At 43.2% G+C, this 16,354-nt stretch overlaps 1 protein-coding gene across 4 annotated transcripts; it reads right to left on the bottom strand.

Annotated features, from left to right (window-relative positions):
* Positions 1 to 1,309: 1,309 nt before the first annotated feature.
* On the bottom strand, positions 1,310 to 14,943 carry sfxn3 (sideroflexin 3). Of its 4 annotated transcripts, XM_067519709.1 has the most exons (12): positions 14,789 to 14,862; positions 7,759 to 7,792; positions 7,399 to 7,567; positions 7,033 to 7,203; positions 5,877 to 5,975; positions 5,253 to 5,328; positions 5,073 to 5,158; positions 4,841 to 4,968; positions 4,257 to 4,306; positions 4,070 to 4,119; positions 3,816 to 3,863; positions 1,310 to 3,733 (listed from the first exon to the last, which is right to left on the bottom strand). In XM_067519709.1, exons 3-12 carry the CDS (start codon positions 7,560 to 7,562, stop codon positions 3,637 to 3,639), a joined length of 969 nt encoding a protein of 322 aa, XP_067375810.1. In that variant the 5' UTR covers positions 7,563 to 7,567; positions 7,759 to 7,792; positions 14,789 to 14,862; the 3' UTR covers positions 1,310 to 3,636. The 4 variants fall into 4 exon arrangements, with proteins under 4 accessions (XP_067375810.1, XP_067375809.1, XP_067375811.1 ...); XM_067519708.1 differs by lacking the exon at positions 7,759 to 7,792 and having other exon boundaries at positions 14,789 to 14,943; XM_067519710.1 differs by lacking the exon at positions 7,759 to 7,792 and having other exon boundaries at positions 7,399 to 7,563; positions 14,789 to 14,909.
* Positions 14,944 to 16,354: the final 1,411 nt, after the last annotated feature.

The following is a 16,354-nucleotide window of genomic DNA, read 5'->3' as shown; positions in this document are numbered from 1 at the left end:
CTTCTGAAGGCACCTAAAAGCAAATTCAAGTAGAATGGGTTTTGATGGCAGCTTTTACATTCAGGTACATACATTTGACTTGGAATCTGCTTTTTAGAGAACCTCATAATTCAGTTTTAATGCTTAATATATTAATATTTTATATTTGTCAGTGTTCTCTTAATTTGCTTCTCCTTGCTGGGCTCATAAATGTCCCCCAAACATGGCAGTGTGATCTTCGTGTGCAATAATGAAAACCTGACTCTAAACTCATTGAGAGGAGCAGGTTTGATACTGAGACACACAGGTTCAGTCTCTGTTGCCATGTTAAAGAGTATTTATGGTTCCTGATGCAGGTGTTGCTTGCAAATGTTTGTGCGGTAGAGATTGTGTGTGCAATTGCATGAGAAAACTAGCTGCAGAAAAATAAATGACACCTTCTCACCAAATTTTCATACTTGTTTTATTTTTGTTTCTTGGGTCAGTGTGTGTTGCAATATCTTAGTGGTGTCAGTCACCAGATCACTACCGCATTTCCCCCAGTATAATCTTGATGTAGAAGTTCCTTTTCACAAGAGCACAAATGATGCTTTGAAAATAATAAAGTTATTCTGTTTAATATTGAATCAGACGAAGATTTTTGGACATTCATGTTACACATTTTATTCTATTGCTCTGAGTAAAACACATTTCACATTCAGGAAATATATTTCAACACAATACAAAATGGGGAGAGAATGCATCAATACTGACAGTAACACGTATCTATGTTGAATGTATATAAAATAATTTTGTCTTTATATTGTACCTTTAATTAACAAATATCTTTCTTTGTTGGTGCATACCATTTGTTATGTTTGATTATGCCAGACAATTGACATTCAACTATAATATATGTTGGGATTTATCATAATTCTTTTAACTTTGTGTTAATGGCAATGCTTTTTGACGTTCTTTGAAAAAATTTGGTACTTAAGCCACAAGGTTGAGGATCCCTTGCCTGTTTTTGCATGAGAATAGCCAGACAGAAGTCCATGTAATAAAGCTGAAAGAAAACTTTAAAAGCTACACATATTTTACTCATACCCATCTTATCTTTGGCTAGATCTGTGGGTGCTAAACATATCGGTGGACCAGTACAGTCGCATCTCTAACTATGTATCTCTTGTTGAAATCCTCACGGAAATCCTCCAGTTTTGTTCTTGATACATTTACGCTTTAATTTATAAAAAGGCAGAAACTGAGACACTTGGGTATGAGCATTGAAAGCTGCATTACAACATAGAAGAAACATTAGTCCTTTAACATTATCCAGCACAATAAAACAATCTTTTTATTTATTTATTTATTTTTTTAATAGCACACAAATCCAACTAGCACCTACAGCAGCAAAGCCAATGTTATATAGTGCAGGAACACTCAACTACCATCAGGAACATCGCAAAAAAAACTATTAATGATGTACTGGTATACAGTACTTTGATTTACCAACTGGAATAAAAGTAGTGATGATTGTGAAACACTGTCCTGCAGTGCATGTGATCATGTTTGTGAAGAGCGGACAGGTAGCAACATTATTCAAGAACAACCTGGTTGCCAATTTGGAATGATACCACCAAATTTTGGGATCACACATAAACATGATCATTGTGTGTCTGTATGGAAGTGCAGTCATAAAAAATTGTTGTGCGGTTTCTATAATCCCAAAACTCCTATAGTCAGTTAACCTTAAATCACTCACACAAATTCCACAAACCTGAAGTTAAAATGGAGATAAATACATGTTTGAACAAGGTCATTACAATCCCACTGTTGGGTATTAGGTTTTTTTATACCCACAACAGCACAAAACATTGTATTAGAGCCAGTAATCTGCTTCTATGTTCCATCACTCATCGGAGAACTCAGTTACACTAAAACATAAGGTACACTCATTATCAAATAAAAACTATTTTAAGCTCCTGAAGCGCTAGCAGCTAACACTGTTTTCTCATGCATATGAGGCCATCTGCTAGATTCCCTAACAGCAGCACACCTTTAAGTTAAAAACTCTACAATCGCTAACGCACATGTGCTTCATTCTTATATGCTTCAGACAGACAACACTGGGATAAATTCAGCTAATATGTCTTTATATACACCATCAGCACTATCTAATTATGTGTTGGGCAGCTTGTTCAACAATATGAATGAATTTGATCAGACAAGCTCAAACTCAGCCAAAACGCCCACTTTAACAAAGCACAACAATAACTGTGCACACACCTGCCCACTGTCCTGACCTGGATGGAAGCATTTAGTATTTAAAATCTGTCACACACACACACCATTCGTTACTTTCATTTGCTACAAGGAGACATCAATGGCTTTAGTGCAAAAGACAGTTTTACAGGTGATTATACAATGAGTGCATATAAAAACTAATTTCATTAGGCAGCTTTGCTTGACAACAAAGCAGTTTTGACTTCTTCCAACCTGCTTTGTGCAATGCTTTAGGTCAAGTGTAGGCATAAAGCCAAAATAACTTTCATATTAATATTTAACATGACAAGAGCAAAAGCAAGCAAAAAAGGTTTTCTGTGGTCTGTATCACTTGCATATGAATTCAGAAAAGTTTCCAACTTCGGATCATAGCATTTTCTCTTAGCAACAACACAGATACAACACAGGACATTTCTCAACACTTCACCAAACAACCACCATCGTCTACAACAATCAAACAGCTCATTATTATGCTAAAGATAGTGACTGGACTAGTTTATAAAGAGAGCTCAAATGGAAAAACAACAAACAAACAAACAAAAAAAAAAAACCTGGAAAAACAGGTTGCCAGTGTCAGTACACCAGTATATACTTATGCTGACAATAATACCACTCATATTAGTGTTAACTGAAACTATGCTGTGCTTTGTGAGCCTTTGGAGGATAATTTTTACATATTTTCTATGCCACCAGTACCTAGCACGTCAAGACCTAGTGTATGAAGGTGCATAAGTACACTTAGGAGAGCTGAAAAGAGTAACGAGCTGCACTGGTTAAAAAGGAGGAAGATGACAACAACAGAAGAACTTCATTATCAGCAGCTGGGATAGTTAGAGCTCATTAACACATGATTTTTCCAGTTTAACTGTAACATGTTGGAATTACAACCTCAACTTGTAACAAATGTACTGTAACATGCCATATTCTTATTGCAACAGCGAAAAATGTTACTTAAAAATATATTGTGGCAATTGCTAGGGAGAAATTAGAAAAAGGAGGGACACAAGGCAAAAAGATATATGACATTTAGAACAAAAAACATACACACCTTAGAAGCACAAGTCTTCATTTTAAACTCAAGTTAAATAATTTCTATCTGGTTGTTGGTAAAAACTGCCACTGTAATAGCAGTTGTGACCAAAGGAAGACAGACAAGATGCCAAACCACAATAAGAAAAAAATTATATAATAAAAATTCAGGAGTGCTATACGAGAGAACTGTCAGTACCCTTCCATCTCAAAGCTTTTTGTTTCTGTCCAGTAAACCCTCTTTTTCAAATTGTTTTATAGTACATATAACAAGAAAATGCATAAATAAATTCAGTTTTGCTCTACCATTTGTGCCCACAAGATTAAAAACATGTACATATGTGTTTGGAGATATGTTGGCTGGACCTACAGGCCCTTGTTGAAGTAGACAGTAGTGGTCTGGGGACTGGCTTGTCTTATCTTCTCCTGCAGATCTTCTTCCAGTCTGCTCACACTCATTGAACTGCAATGAGATGGTAAAACATTGTTCATGTCCCGCTATATTTTAGTTAATGCCAAACAGTTATGACACTAACTCTAGGTACCTTTTCTGTGGGAAGAGGGCGCAGCATAGAGGAGTTGCAAACACCAGGCTAAAAACAAAAGATAATGTAGGAGATAATGTTTTAGACAGTGATTTAATTTAAGTACAAATACTTATACACACACTACACAAACAAACTCTTTAAGGCTGCTCAATTATGACAATTATTTTGTTTAATATTGTGATCATGATTATTAAACTAAATCATTAATTATTAATTCATAAATGACTACTTCTATATAAAAACTAACTTACCACAGACCAACGAGCCCAACTTGGACTGGAGCATTTAGAACAGGGAAACGCTACAATGAGACAAAAATCAGAGACAGCAGAGCTTCAATTAAATCAAGAAAGAAAAAAAGAGCATTCAATGTATCTGAAATATGGAATGTGGCATGAGGCTTAAAAGCCTCCCAAAAAAATGTGACAGTCTACTTGCCTTCATGAAGGCTTTTTTCTCCAGGGCATTCATTATAACAGGAGGAATAGCTGCAAAAACAAAATCAAGATAAGTAAAGTTCTCCTCTGCATGAAGAGCTAACAGTGTCAATATGCACCAAATTCACACTGCTGGTTTAATCTCTCACAACATCAAATGTTAAACAATTCCGGATGTATGTGTCCACTGAAGATTAAGATGAGTGATGATCTTGTTTTACCAATGAATGGTTAGGTGTGAAAACAACAACTTGCTCTGCACCAGGTTTTACTTTGCTATACATAGTTATATTTACACATCCAGCAGTTAGGAAGTAACATTAGCTTTCTAAAGCTTTTTCGTTAGCTTTTTAAAGCTGTTTAACAGAAAACAAAATTACACCATAAGAGTGGTGAGTTGAACCAAAACAGCAAAGTTGCAGGTCCGACACCCTTTTATTCGGACTGAGGAAGCTGCTTGGATAAATAGCGAAACGTGACATGATTCAATCTTCAGATAACCAAACCTGGATGACTGAGAATCTTCACCAATACCCTAATAGGTGCTTAAACAAACTAGCAGATATATTGTGATGTTGGCATTACCCATTGCCGGCACTGCCATGCCAATTCTTGACACAACCACTTGCACAATGGCCTGCTTGGCAGCAAGGGCAGATTCTCCAAACCTGTTTCCATTCTCATCTGTCACAGGGATACCATACTTCAATTCCCTGGAAGAAACAAAATATTTTCAAGCAGCAGTGGCAGCCATCACATTTCCTAAAAATGTACTCAGTGAACAAAGCGTTGTTGGCTTTAACTTTGGAGATCTTACCGTTGTCTCATAAAGGGAATGTTGATACAGTTAGCAGCAGCAACAGCAGCAAAGGGGACAAACCGGCTGACAATTGGAGGGAGACGCTGAAACATGCAACAAAGTCATAGAAAAATACAGTGGGTATGTATCCAATTTATTTTGTTTTCCTTTATGTTTATTCACTCACACACATTATACCTTGGCTAGAGACTTGAGTCCCAGAGCAGTGACTACTGCTCCAGTGGTTGCACTGACATAGGCTGCACCAAGCTGACTGCAAGGAGAACACACGTCACACACTAATAACCCACTTCCTCTTTCAACATTTTCACATATCATAAATAGCTGACTTATGCTACAGCACATGAGGACTGTTTTTATTTTTATTTTTTTTTAGGAAATCTGGTACACTAAAGTGAAACATTTTAAAAACAGATACCTCATTAATTAATGCTATACAAAGATAAACAACATTCTCACAACTAACAAGGCAGAGAAATGCAATAAAATATGACACGATTAAGAATATGCTTTTACATCTTCTGACAGCAAACCTATTCTTCATTTACGCATGATGCACTTCTGCATTATCAAAAGGATGCATTTTGTGGAAGTATGCAAATGCAAATTGATCTAACATTAACAAGGGGCATTAAATCTTTGTTGCCATGATGACATGGGGTTGAACATTACAGTAGAACATAATACTGCTGTGAGTGAAAGTGAAAATGGCAGCAGCTCCTTCAGCCTCCTTAGAGACACTAGTTTAGAAGGAGGACAAGAATGATCTACAGTGGAAATGAAGTGAGAAGCCTCTCATACTTCACGGTGATGGGTGCATCTCCACTGCGGTTGGTGTAGTTGACAACAGCATTGAAGGACTGGTTAACCCACTGCCAGAAGACCACTGCCGGGGTGGTCCTGCAAACATCAGAAAAAAAAGAAAGCAAAAACATTTAAAGGAAGTGAGATTTCACACAATATAAAGTTGAAACAACTACTGGTACCTACTTCTGTATGCAATTGTGGCCATCTACAATTTTGATATTAAGATTAATAGATTAAAACCACAATAAACAAAAAATGCAGATTTGGCTAGAAATACTGTGAAATTAGAATATAGCACAATGTGCTATATAAATAATAAACAGAATTACACAATTTACCCTTGGAGCTGTAAAAAAAAAAAAAAAGGGAGAGACAAATGTATTGATTTTATATTTTGACCAGCAATGGCCTAATTACTGATTAATAAATAAACCCTCCCTCTAATATGTTGTTTCAGAAATACCGATTAATCTAAGTGTCTTTTGTGTATTCCATCCTCTGAATTTTGCTATTAAAGTCACAAGCTGCAGAATTATGAAAGTTCCAGTTTGGCATCCTCCAGTGGTCATACACAAAAACAACGCTTTAGACAGCAATGTCTACTGTCTATGATGATCACTAGTATAATCACAGCCCAATCATGTAAAATATGGAGGTAAAGTTAAACAAAAGACTGATTTTTAATAGATAAATAAATCAATAAATACACACAAGTAAAAAGACAAATTTTTTTGCTGCAGCCTTACAATAGATTTCATCTTTTTTTTTTGGATCCACATGTTCCCTCTATAAAATATATTCCAATTTTTTATTAATTTATTGTCTAGTATGATAGCAGGGAAATACTGTTACCTATTTATCTGACACTGGATGCTTACTCATAATACATAACTCATAATCTAAATTGATGTTTTGTTAATCATTAATGGTTGTTTCAGTACACCATTCTCAGGTGGCTTTACTGTATCTTCTGCAGATATTTTTATTTGTAAGAACATTTTCAATCTGTGAAGGAATTAGAATTTCTGTTTTTATGCCAGTGAAAACTGACTTGTGTATAAGCAGCAACTTGACCGATTGCTATTTTCCAATTTAACTGACAACTGGCACTTGGAACACATTAAAGGATGTATTGAAACACGTGTTGTACCTGTAGAAAGTGAGCATGCAGCCCGTGATGGACATGTTCATTGGCACCTGAGCAGACATCCGGCCAATCACGAACATCTTCTCCCCTGTGTCAGGGTGGAAGGCAGAGTCATAGATGTACTTGGCTCTCCAGAGCTCATCCTCCGTTAAGCCGGGCTTCACAATACCAGCTCTGAAATTGTCAAGATAGTGGAAAGATGGAGTCCTTACAATAAGTCACTTTGTGGAGGAAAACTCAACAACTGAGTAATTTTCAAGCATCTGGTTCTCAGTTTTACTTGTGAAATATAATAAATGATATATAGTGGATGCCAACCAAAAAGGGTAAAAAAAAAAACACTACCTACTTCATCCTCAGACCACATACCTGTAGTCCTCCACAATCACTCTGGCCTCCTCCAAAGTCTGAGAAGACAGCAGGACAGTTCTAGGATCTGTGACCATGAAAAAGTGCTTGGCGCGTCCCATGAATGTGCTCTGGTCCCATCGTGGCTCCTTGATGTTTATGCTGTGGGACAGCTCTCCAGACATTCTGACTTCCATAATCAATGATAAAAAAAATGTAATCAGTTTATATGCTGTTTTACAAATCTTACCTGACATTGTGCCATTCTGGGATTATTTCAGAAATGCAAGTGATCAGAAGCAGATTTACATTTTGGAATACTTGTTTTATCTTATGGATATACAAACAGGACAGGCTAGTAAACAAGACTACAAATCTCACCAGAAATTTCATGGCAGTGTTTTCAAGCCCAGCCCTACAGGTGAAATCATAATTAAAAAATATACATTAGCTGCAGAGTCAAGTCTTTGCCTCTGCTCCGTAAATAGCTTTGCTGCAGTATTAAAGGGCGAGTTCATCAAATTTCACCTGGCTCTCTATGGCTTTAGTTTAGGGTGTAAAGGTATGTTAATGCTTTTAAACTTTCCCCTGACTTCCCTTTATTAAAATATTTCTCAAATTCTAGCTAAAAAAAACTCCTCCAGATGACATCACCCAGGCATTTTTCATTCTTAGGAGTTCACATTATGTCATCTGGGTGAGCGCTGTTGAAGCAGGTTGACCATGATTACAAACTCAATAGTGTGAGCAACAAGATAAAATAAAGGAAAAATAAAGGTTCCTCCAAATGATATCATCTGGAGGCATTTTCAGCTAAAAGTCAATGGGAAGTTTAATGGCATTTAAGTACATGTACTACCCAAACTAGAACCATTAAGCAGCAAGTTCAAAATCAGTGAAGGCATCCTTTAAAGCAAAGGCCCCCCACCTGTCACAAGACAGCTTACAGTTATATCTGAACAAATAACCACTGCATGGTTTGGATTTACATCTGTGTTTTCTGCCACTTCACTGTACTGTACTGTACTAAATAACAAAAATATATGTTCTCTTCTAATATTATGTTGTTTTTGTTCTCGGCGTGTGTCAGGAGAGAGACTGACCTTAAAAATATAACCCAAGTTATTAACACAAGTATTATACACAAATAGATTTACAGTACTGTCACATGAGCCACACAAAAGCAGCAAATACTCTTGCGTTAAGAGCTGGAACAAAAACTTTTAGCCCCTTTCTCAAAATAACTACCTAACCCTATTGATAAGTTATCAATGGCCGAACTAAGGGTTCTATTTCCTATGTTGCTTGCCCTCTGGCTGTAGCATAATGAACCAATCCCTGCGCGCTCGCGCCAACTGAAGCAGTATAGTCCACGCCCACCGGTGAGTGGGCCAAAAAGTTGCTACTTTATCGCTCTCATGGTGTGCTCAATTACGTCCGCAATCACACCATAAGAGAGCGGCGATAGTAGCACTTATTCCCTTTTTTTCCTTCAGCCTTGTGCCAGCTAAGAGCTATTCCTTAACTAAAGTGCAAATATGTCCAGTAAAGATAAGCGACGCAGCGGCAGCACCGGCGGCGATGATGACGGCGGGAGCAAAGCGAAGAAAGGCGGCGTCAGGATCTGCGGAGCTTGTCAAGTTGGGTACATTGAACCCGGTGACCTTCACCCCCGCTGCCTTGGCTGCTTGGGGACGGAACACGCGGGCCTCGCTCTTACTGAGCGGGCTTCCTGCATGTTCTGCAGGCTTCTGCCTGAGGACACCCTACGCTCCCGGGCGGATTTCTTTTCTGAAAATCCGGAGCAGTATTGGCTTCTTAGCGATGTTCTTGACATTGAGCCTCCTGACCGCCTTCTCACTGAGCACCATTTGCAGGAGCCGGGGTCTGACGACTCCGCCTCCGCGTCTCACGGCTCATCTTCGGGCTCCCCCCTGCTCCCCCCCCTCCACCTGCGGGGCTGGAGCAGCGCCCTCCGAGCTACGCTCTACGTCGTAGCTATCAATCATCAACACCGCTTCCCGCCATGGTGCAGCTACTACAAGAGCTTCCGGACATCATTAAGATCGCCAGCGCTCGTGGTGATCTTTCTGTGCCGGAGGATGCCGCGTCGCCACCCCAGGAAGCCGCCTTTGGCCGCTATAACCCCGGGCGAGCGTCCCGGCCTGTTACTACCTGGCCGCTATTCCCAACGGTAGCCGCCTATGTGCACGGCCCTGCCAGCGAGCCGGCGAAGCTTAAAGCTCCAGTTTCTACCTTTGCATCTATCACAAAGGTGAAAGGTCTCACGGATGACGGTTTTCCGCCAGTCCCAACGCTGGAACCTAGCCTCGCCGCTCTTTTTGGAGTCAAGTGCAATCTCAGAGCCGGCCGACGCCCCGCTCCACCCTCTCCTAAAGATGCATTGACAGCTCGCCTCGCTGACCGCTCACATCAGTGTGCGTTTCAGTCGGCAGCGGCAGCTAATAACATCTTTGTTTTAGCTAATGCCATTTCTGATCTGGCTCTCCTACCTGATGCTCTTCCCGACAAGTATGCTGAAGAGATCAGCAAGTTTTCCAGCGCCATCCTCGCCTTGTGCGCCCCGATAGCGATCGCTTCGGCGCGCATCTCGGCATGGCAAACCATGATCGCGAGGAACGTCTGGCTCCATCTTTCCTCCATCCCAGAGGCTGTTAGAAAGGATATGCTGGAGGGACTCATCAGCCCTGATGGTCTGTTTGGTCCCCATTTCCAGCACCTTGTTAGAGAGATGCAGACGGCTTCGGAAGAAGCTGAAAAGATTCGTCGCCATGTCACGGCTCCCTCTCGCTCCGCCGGTCACTGGCGTGACCGCCGTGAGCTTTCTCACAGACAAAGGCGCCCCGCTTCATCAGCGGCAGCCGCTTCGCGACCTGCTCCGGTGCAGCCCGCTCCTCAGCACACTTTATCTTCTGAGCTCCATACAACGTCCCTCCCCACTGATACACTTGCTAGCGGTAGGGGAACGTCTGTTTATGAGCCCTCGGGGGCGCGCCCGCCTAGCTTTTCGGCTACGGCTGGGGCTTCCCCGACGGACAGCCAGCCCCTCCCGTCCTCCCCGCGTCCCTTTCACAGAGGGCACCCCATGGGCTGCCCGGTCTTTAACTCCCCCAGCAGCGGCGGAGAGGGCCGAACGTTGGCTGGCTGCCAATATAGCAGACGAACACTGTCCGCTGTCACACCCACTGTCGGAGCGTTACCATCAGTGGACGCAACTGTGTGTGTTGGACAAGTGGATGGACAGAATAATTCGCAAGGGTTATTCTCTCCAGTTTGCCACACCCCCGCCGAGCTTCGCGGGGATCCTGGAAACCCGGCTTTCATCCCCAGCCCACACGACAGTTCTTGCGTCAGAGCTGTCCGATCTCCTGGGGAAACGGGCCATCAGCGTGGTCCCACCGATGGAAGAAAACCAGGGTTTCTACTCTCGTTACTTCCTGGTTCCAAAGAAGTCGGGGGAAATGAGGCCAATTCTGGATCTCTCTTTTCTCAATCAGTTCATGGTGGTCCGCCGCTTCCACATGTTAACGACAGCCTCAGTTCTCCGGAGCGTGCGCCCGGGAGACTGGCTGTCCTCGGTGGACCTAAAGGACGCATATTTTCACATTCCTGTCGCCATGCAACACAGGAAGTTTCTGCGTTTCTCCTTCCTGGGCGTACGGTACCAGTACAACTGCCTACCGTTCGGCTATTCTCTCGCCCCACGCACATTCTCCAAATGTCTGGAGACAGCACTGGCTGCGCTGCGCGCTGCCGGCATGAGAGTGCTGTTCTATTTAGACGATCTCCTTCTCCTCGCTCCGTCCCGGGAACAAGCTCTCCTGCAGATGGTGGATTTGGTGACTCATTTATCGTCTCTGGGTTTCACGATAAATTGGCGGAAAAGCTCACCGTTCCCGGCTCAGTCGATTATCTTCCTGGGCGTGGAGCTGGATGTGCCGATCATGCGGGCGCGCCTCTCCCAGGAGAGGAGAGAGACGCTGCTCGCCATGCTCCACCGTTTGACTCCCCGTCGCGTTGTCACAGTCCACTCAGTCATGCGACTGCTGGGCATGATGGCCGCGGCTCTATCGGTGGTTCCCCTCGGCCTCCTACACATGAGACGACTGCAGCGCTGGTTCTCTCGCCTGCAGCTCGATCCTGTACGTCATCGCAGACGTTTGGTCATGATTCCCCCATCAGTGGGTCCGGATCTAGCCTATTGGAGGGGACCTCGCGTCATGTTAGACGGCGTACCCCTCAGCCGCCCCTCATCACACGTCTCGGTGTTCACAGACGCTTCGCTGTTGGGATGGGGCGGGACATGCCTCTCTCAGTCAGTGGGTGCTCCCTGGCCAGAGGGGGCATGTCTTTCCACATAAACGCGCTGGAGCTGCTCTCTGTGTGGAACGTTCTTCAGCATTTTGCTCCGGTGCTCTTGGATTGCCACGTCCTTGTTCACACGGACAATACGACGACGGCTTCCTATATCAACCGTCAGGGTGGCGTGAGATCATCACGGCTCCTCAGCATCGCCAGGAGACTGCTGCTGTGGGCGCACTCGCATCTCCGCTCCATCAGAGCTGTGTACATCCCCGGCGTTCTGAACACCGCCGCGGACACTATGTCTCGGGGGGGGCCCCGCCCCGGGGAATGGGTGCTGCACACAGAGCTGGTCCAAGAGGTTTGGAGCAGGTTTGGCAGAGCCGAGGTGGACCTTTTTGCAGCCAAAGGCAATGCCCAGTGCCCCCTTTGGTTCTCCCTCCGAGCTCGAGATTCCCCCCCCCCTTGGGGTGGATGCATTCTCCCATTGCCCTTGGCCCAGGCGGCTCCTTTATGCATTTCCGCCTGTCCCTCTGATTCCCCGGTTACTAGACCGCGTGAGAGAGGAGTATCTCACCGTCATCCTTGTGGCCCCAAGGCGAGTGGGGGCACCGTGGTTCCCGGCACTCTGCCAAATGCTGGCAGGCCCGCCCTGGGAGCTCCCGTGGCGTTCGGACGCATTGTCTTAGGCCAACGGGATGATCCGCAGTCCCCCAGTTCTGCTCCAGCGCCTGTGGGTCTGGCCCCTGAGAGGAAGCGCCTAGCCGACCAGGGGTTTTCACCCCGCGTGGTGGCCACCATTCAAGGTGCGAGGGCAGCATCCACCACTTCCTCCTATGTAGCCAAGTGGTCATCCTTTCAGCGCTGGTGCTCTGAGAGGGGCGTGTCTGCCTCTTCATGTCCTCTTCCTCGGGTTCTGTCTTTTCTTCAGACCCTCGTGGACAGAGGCTTATCCCTCAGCACTGTGAAGACCTATGCTGCTGCGATCTCCTCATGTCATGAGGGGTTCGGAGACAGGTCTGTCTTCAGTCACCCCTTGCTGAAACGTTTCTTAAGGGGTGTGAGGAGGCAACGGCCCCTTTTGCGCCCCTTGGCCCCTCCTTGGGATCTTTCTCTGGTCCTCCGTGCCTTGGTGGTTTCTCCGTTTGAGCCGCTGGAACAGGTTCCCCTCAGGCTCCTGTCATGGAAGACGGCGCTTCTCTTGGCTCTCACCTCTATGAAAAGAGTGAGTGACCTCTCTGCCCTGTCAGTCTCCCCGGAGTGTCTTTCAATTCGTGGGGATCTCAGTCTGGCTGTTCTCCGCCCTAATCCTGCATTCATGCCCAAGTGCATTACCAGTTCTTTTAGGTCGAGAGTCATAACCTTGGAAGGTTTCTGCACACCTCCTCACACTTCTGAGGAGGATGCCTCCTCTCATCTGCTGTGCCCAGTGCGTGCTTTGTCCTACTATGTGGAGCGCACGTCTACTATACGCCGTTCCGAGCGCCTTTTCGTGCACTACAGGGAAGGCTCTGCCGGGCTTCCTCTTTCCGCTCAGCGCCTGTCCAACTGGCTGTGTGAAGCCATTTTTCAAGCATATGAGTCCTCTGGGGCCCAGCCACCAGAGGGAATCCGTGCACACTCCACTAGAGGAATAGCTTCCTCTGTGGCATTGCTCAGAGGGGTGTCGGTGGAAGACATCTGCCTGGCGGCATCATGGTCCTCCACCTGCTCTTTCGTCCGGTTTTATCTTCGAGACGTTTCACGCCCCTCACTTTCCAGTTCTGTGCTTTCTGCACCCCAGAGTGCACACTCTGGTGTCGGTTAGTATGTCTTGTCTCTCCATCTCGGTCCCCAGGCCCTCAGTGGGCTTATTGAATGCTCTCCCACTGCCTGCCGGTGTGTTCACAGCTGTGATTCCCCCCCCCTTGTGTTTTTGTCACAGTTCAGGTCGGTCCAGCTGTGAAGCAGGGTTCTGTTTACTGCTCCTAGCTGCTGTATGGCACTAGTGGGGCGTGGACTATATCCTGCTGTAGCATTTGGTTCATTATGCTACAGCCAGAGGGCAAGCAAACATAGGAAATAGAACGATGGTTACGTACTGTAACCCCAGATTCTATGACTATGTTGCGCAGCCCTCTGGCTTTTTGGGCCCCACTAGTACCTCTTACTGGCTGAAGGAAAATGGTCAGTTAGAGGGAATAAGTGCTACTATCGCCGCTCTCTTATGGTGTGATTGCGGACGTAATTGAGCACACCATGAGAGCGATAAAGTAGCAACTTTTTGGCCCACTCACCGGTGGGCGTGGACTATACTGCTTCAGTTGGCACGAGCGCGCAGGGATTGGTTCATTATGCTACAGCCAGAGGGCTGCGCAACATAGTCGTAGAATCTGGGGTTACAGTACGTAACCATCGTTTCAGTTCTTTACGTCTCTACTAATTCAGTAAGTGCACAGGTGACACACACGTGGGTAGAAACACCAAACCCTTACAGGCATCCACGCATTCATACGGTGTCTGTTAGAACAGTCAACTTAATGCTTAATGTACAAGGTGTATTCAAAGTACAACTGGTAAATCTGCAGCAAAAAACGTTATACGGGGAAACAAACTACCTAAGAGCAAAACGTGTGTTTTCGACTACCTAGCAAAAGAACCACAGAGATACATGGCGAGTAGCTGATCAAAGCATTAACGTGACAGATGGCACAGGGGAAGTCACGACACGATTATAAGCAGCTAGCGTAATGCTACGTAGCCAACGAGCTAGCAAGGTAACGTTAGCTAATGAAACACTAGCACTGTAACTTACAGTGCAGTAACGGAAATATGAACTAAATTTCGAATGGTATCAAACACTGAGTTCTACAGGACAATAAAGCGGCTTGTCATGCCATTAAAACAAAAAACTCCTGATAAACTAACGTTCACGGCTAACGTTAATGTCAACCAGCAAGCTAGTCAGACAGTTCACAAGATAACCAACATTAATGTCGTAAGGGTAACACTCTAGTTAGCTTTGCACAGGCACACACTGAACACATGCTCGTACCGTGACCTTAATTATAGAAACACATGAAAGGCGTCACCGTCAACAACTACCTACCTGATCTTTATGTATTTTTTGAAAATGTATGACCTCTCAATATCACAGTACCGCCGGGACGTATGTTGCCTTATAGTAGCACTAGAAAAAATCGGATAACAGGGATCCCAGGTTTACAAAAAACCCTCTGTTTAGTATACCAGTGAAGTGATGTGGTGAAGAAAAGCACACAATTTTACTCTAAAACGAAGTGCAGTAGCATAATAGAAAAATTGTAATGAAAAGACAATGCAATACTAAAACGAGGTTGCTTAAGTTTAAGTACAGTTTAAGTACACTGTACAAACTGACTCGGAAATTCAAAAAATCTGAAAGAGCATTGAAAGCGGCACTGTGCAGTGTTTGCCTATGGGACAAGAAAACAACTGACTGGCTCCATGGATGTTTCATAGTTGTAACAACTTCTAAAACTCACCGCCGGTATTGTAAAACTTAATTAAATATCTAAAATACGACAAAAACCCTTCGATCAGTGTGTAAACTTCAATATGATGTTATAATAAGTATAATTAATAAAGATTATATAGTGTTTGTATATATTTTGTTGTAAGATGTTCAACAAAATCCAGATTTTGTTTTACGAAATATGATATACTTATGTTTGTAATAGTTATGTTAGTGGTGGTCAAAGTTATTATTGAACTATGATATGTGATTGCCTACCGTTTTGTTCAAGCTGCTGTTTTATTGATGGACATTTTATGGTTTCAATAAAGTTTTTGAAAATATGTCTAATCAAAACAACAAAAAGGGGAAAGAAAACAAAGAACCCAAAGTAGGAATGAAATAGAATCAGTTCACTTTGGAAAAATGGGTCCTTAGATTAAGTTGACTAATAATCTGATTCAGACAAATTTTACCTCATCTTCAGCTATTTGTAAAACCTAATCTGTTTTACAAATAGCTGAAGTTGTCCGCATTACCAAATGCTGCTCCATGCAATGACCGTGCAGCCACCTAATTTAAGCAAAAATGGGGGAGTGGAGATGTTGGGACACTGGCCCAGTGCTTTTAAAAATTCATGTCTCGCACAGCAGCATGTCTCTTGCTGCCGATCTTCAGTAACGTTAGAAGTAACAAACTGTAAACTGGAATTATTTCTAATTCTCGATATATGTACCACATTCTGACATGTATAATAGTTATAGTTTGTTATAGTTATAGTTTTATTTTTCCACACTGAATGTCCCACAGCTTCATTTTTTTATAAACTTAATTTTAAAAAATGTTTGTCAATTACAGTTTTTTTTGCTTTATATTCGAAAATGGTAAAGAACAAGTTAATGATACAGCAACTGTATACACTGACAATCTGCGTGAATGTCCTGACGTACAACAGTTCCAACTTTTGTTAAGACAGTATTCATTTGCAAATAGTTGGCAGCATAAATGATGTTTAACAATCCCAAAGAGATGAGCACAGGGAAGCACAGGGTGAGTAAACTGATAAAAACTGATAAAACAAATTTTTATCCGTGCTTTATCTGTTGTTTTTTTGTTTTGTTTGTTTGTTTGTTTGTTTGTTTGTTTGTTTGTTTGTTTTGGTATATGAAATTCAGAAAATAT

Source organism: Channa argus, chromosome 1, assembly GCF_033026475.1.
Source record: "Channa argus isolate prfri chromosome 1, Channa argus male v1.0, whole genome shotgun sequence".
NCBI classification, from domain to species: Eukaryota; Metazoa; Chordata; class Actinopteri; order Anabantiformes; family Channidae; genus Channa; species Channa argus.
Note: the sequence above shows the minus strand (reverse complement) of the source record. Positions and strands in the feature narration are given on the sequence as shown.

Excerpts from the sequence above, each read along its gene's own strand:
- sfxn3 (XM_067519707.1), bottom strand. The coding sequence starts at position 7,574 with ATGGAAGTCAGAATGTCTGGAGAGCTGTCCCACAGCATAAACATCAAG. Across the intron at positions 4,969-5,072 it reads ATTCCCTTTATGAGACAACG|GGAATTGAAGTATGGTATCC; the intron begins GTAAGATCTCCA and ends TGTTTCTTCCAG. Across the intron at positions 4,307-4,840 it reads CATGGCAGTGCCGGCAATGG|CTATTCCTCCTGTTATAATG; the intron begins GTAATGCCAACA and ends TTGTTTTTGCAG.